Consider the following 3,525-nt stretch of genomic DNA (forward strand, 5'->3'; position numbering starts at 1 on the left):
ATTTTAGTCATCGATTAAAGTTATTTTGTCTGTCAATTTCTTCTTTTTTCAAATTGATAGTGCAGAAAATATTCAAATGTGAATTGATTATGCTTCCGGTACTGGTATGGGCTGCAACATGTCGGATAATTGGCAAAAAATATTGCTTATTGTTTTCCAAAGTATGAGCCAACGTTTCTAAATATTCTATTCTGATTCAAATAGAGAGATTGAGAAATGATTCCTCTGACAACTTTTATTTGACAAACAAGCAACCGCCGGATGGATATTTTCATTGAAAACAATAATAACAAAAAGAAGAGAAGGATGCGACTAATCGGAAATGCGTGTTAAAGGTCGTTGCCGGAGGATCAGTCCATTTGTGTGTCATTCTGGTCTTGATCCTGTCGCCTTATCTTGCAGCAGAGGAACTACGACACCAGCATGGACGCCGCATGAACTAATCACAGTCCATTCCGTTCAGAAGACGTTCACTCCTGGTCCTTCTCCTCGCCGTGTGTTATGATGTGCACCAGGTTCTTGTAGTCCAGATTGCCCGCCACATCTGGAGGGAAGGCGGCAAACATCTGCTCCATCTGAGGCACACAAAGAACACATTTGCATCATGTTCCTTCAACGGGTCACAATGTGGAGCGGCAGGTTGTCGCCGTACCTCTTCAGGGCTGAACCGATCGGCTTGTGTTGTCAGCATCTGTGTCACACTGTGGACAGCCGAGACATGACGCAATGCACTTTCATTTTTTTGCACACAGGTTTGTCAGCACTTACTGGTCCTTCCTCAGCACTCCTTTGCCCTCGGGATCAAACACTTTGAAAGCGTTGAGGATGGTCTCCTCTGGATCAGCACCTTTTCACACACACAGCAGTTAGTCAATTTGACATGCAAAAAAAAAAAGTTAACATTTATTTTTTTAATTGCTACCTTTCAGTTTCTCCCCAAACATAGTAAGAAAGACGGTAAAGTTGATTGGGCCCGGAGCTTCTTTGAGCATCTCATCGATCTCTTCCTGTTTCACATTTAAGCGACCTATAAAAGCAAACATAAGGACATTAAGTAGAATTTTGTATTTGAAAAATATACTAGAAAGGGCATTTGTAAAAAAAAACAAAAAAAAAAACAGTTCAACCCTAGTTGTTAAAAAAACTCATACTCTGACATTTTTCAGTCACCAAATAAAATGAATGAGAACCCACCGAGAGCTGCAAATGTGTCCCTCAGGTCGTTCTTGTCGATGAAGCCGTCTCTGTTCTGGTCCATGATGGTGAATGCCTGCCGTGCGCACACATGATTGTTGATAAAAACTCAACACAACAAACATCTCCATTGTGGCGGTTGGTGTCTAAAGGCCAGGGGCCAGGACTTAAGCGTGGCACGCAGCACACGAGGTGCAACTTAATCGTTGATGACACCCGTCTGCATGTATGGCCGAGCGCATACCAGAAGGGAGCTGCTGTTAAGGCTGGGATGGACTGAAATGCCGACAGGTGTTTGTGCTCCAAACACGGCAGGGGAGGAGCTACGCGTTGGCCGGGAAAACTCTCTACCCCCCCGCCCTGTCTTAACATGCTTGCAGTATACTTTGATCTTTGAGAAATCAGTAGCGATGGCCTCAAGTAAAAAAAACATTTCAACCATCATCATGTCGGAGTTAGTTGAGAAGTTTGAGCTCACCTCCTTGAATTCTTGAATCTGGGCCTGCTCAAACATGGAGAACACATTGGAGTTGGCTCCCTCTCCTGACCTCTTCTTGGGTTTTTTGGGTGCCTGTGAACCAAAAGAAATGATGATAAATATCATAATAACTTCCAGTCAATCTCAAGGCAGATTATTATCACCATGATAGAAAATACTTAATAATTTAACTGGGATATAGTGAATTACATTCTAGAAATAATAATACATATTAGCATTAGTAATGATGCGAACATACTGAATTTTACTATTTTATCATCAATGCCCAAAAAGTGTCATGCAGTTAAATTGTCAGCGTAAAAATCTGCAGAATCTGTCGCCTTTCACACACAGTGTGACTTACCATGGCTGAGCAGCTGGGAGGTGAGAGCAACAACGATGCCAGTGAACAATGGGGAGAAGGTGGGTGGCCTTTTGTAGCCCCCCGGCTCTCATCTCCACTGGATGATATTTATAAACGATGTCCTCTTTAGGAAGTGACAGGTAAATGATGCGTCGACAAGCTTTGTCGGCCGCATACTGTATTTCATACTCTCACACATAGACACACCGCCACAAGATTTTTTTTTTTTCACTGGCAGAGCACTGAATAACAGGATTAGAATATCTGAAGCTGACTGAAGGTTAAAGTAGAAGCTTCTGTGCCCGCAGGGACACTGGTGTTATGTCAACTGTTAGAATGACACAAAATGTGTTTTCTTGTGTCATTGCCGGAAACCACAATCTGCCACTGAAGTAAATAAAATCAAGTGATTTTGGGAAGATGGTTAATTTTAGTTCTCGCTGTTACCAGTATAATAAAATTGGTTTAAGTAAATTCCTGAATTTGAAACATAGTTTAATTTAACAGCATCATTTGTTATGTATTGTCGTACGTTTTCTTTCTTTTTTTTTTTTATCAGAGAAATTGCAGTGCTGTTTTAGTGACCCATCAGGTTTCCATTCTGTCTCCCCCCCTGTTGGTCATTTTGCTTGATGTCTTTGGATGGCTTGCATTTAATTAGGTAAATTTTGGTGATCTGTACCTGAGACAAATTCAATTCAAATTCCAACAGTTTTAACAGTGGCTTAATTTTAAGGAATCAACACCTTATCTTGTTTTTGATGAATACTTGGGCCTACTACTCTACTGTATTTTCATGTTGGTCCTGATGGTGCTACTTGGGAGAGCCAACTAGGTGGTACTTGGTTTGAAAAATTATACGACCACTGTATTTGAAAAGGTCAGAAGAGGCCCAAGTCGCATGCTTGCAGTCACCAACGAGGTTGGCGACATTACCGGTAGCCATTCGAGTATGTGCAGCTGAATAAACACGTGCTTCCAATGTGAGCACGCTTCATTAACAGATCTTCTCAGACCGACTCAAGGTTCCCAGGTCAAGAAAAGTGACAGTGTGTGAGAATAAGCCGAGGTGAGGAGGTGACACGATGTGTGCGCAAGCTATTTCAAGCCAGGCACTCCCAACAGTTGCTGTCAAATAAACGCAGTTGATGGCCCGGCAGCAGATGTCAAGGGTGTCATGTCACAAGCATGATGCGGACAGCCAGCTCACAGTTATTGTTACCCGGAGCGGTGGGTGGGGTGGGGGGGCATGCTATTGTTGAAAGCAGCTCCTCCATTTGTGATTTGTGAGCAGCCAGAGCAGCTACTGTGGCTGCAACGAAGGGCCATTGTCTCCCCGGAGGCTGAGTACTGGGATGAACGTACGTGCCTATAAATAGAACGACCTCTTCAAACACAATGGACATGGACAAATGGTCACAACGGCGTTAAAGCCTTGAGGTGATTAAGGAAGCCCAAGCGAGGGAATATAGGAATACACAAATCAAAG

General features: G+C 42.9%; 1 protein-coding gene across 1 annotated transcript; it reads right to left on the minus strand.

The window, feature by feature from the left end:
• Positions 1-215: 215 nt before the first annotated feature.
• Positions 216-2,230, minus strand: myl2a (myosin, light chain 2a, regulatory, cardiac, slow). The gene is made up of 7 exons (XM_037251674.1): positions 2,037-2,230; positions 1,673-1,765; positions 1,195-1,270; positions 923-1,027; positions 769-847; positions 653-701; positions 216-575 (listed from the first exon to the last, which is right to left on the minus strand). The coding sequence occupies exons 1-7, from the start codon at positions 2,037-2,039 to the stop codon at positions 471-473; spliced, it is 510 nt and encodes a 169-aa protein (XP_037107569.1). The 5' UTR covers positions 2,040-2,230; the 3' UTR covers positions 216-470.
• Positions 2,231-3,525: the final 1,295 nt, after the last annotated feature.

This window comes from Syngnathus acus, chromosome 5, assembly GCF_901709675.1.
Source record: "Syngnathus acus chromosome 5, fSynAcu1.2, whole genome shotgun sequence".
In the NCBI taxonomy this organism is placed as follows: Eukaryota; Metazoa; Chordata; class Actinopteri; order Syngnathiformes; family Syngnathidae; genus Syngnathus; species Syngnathus acus.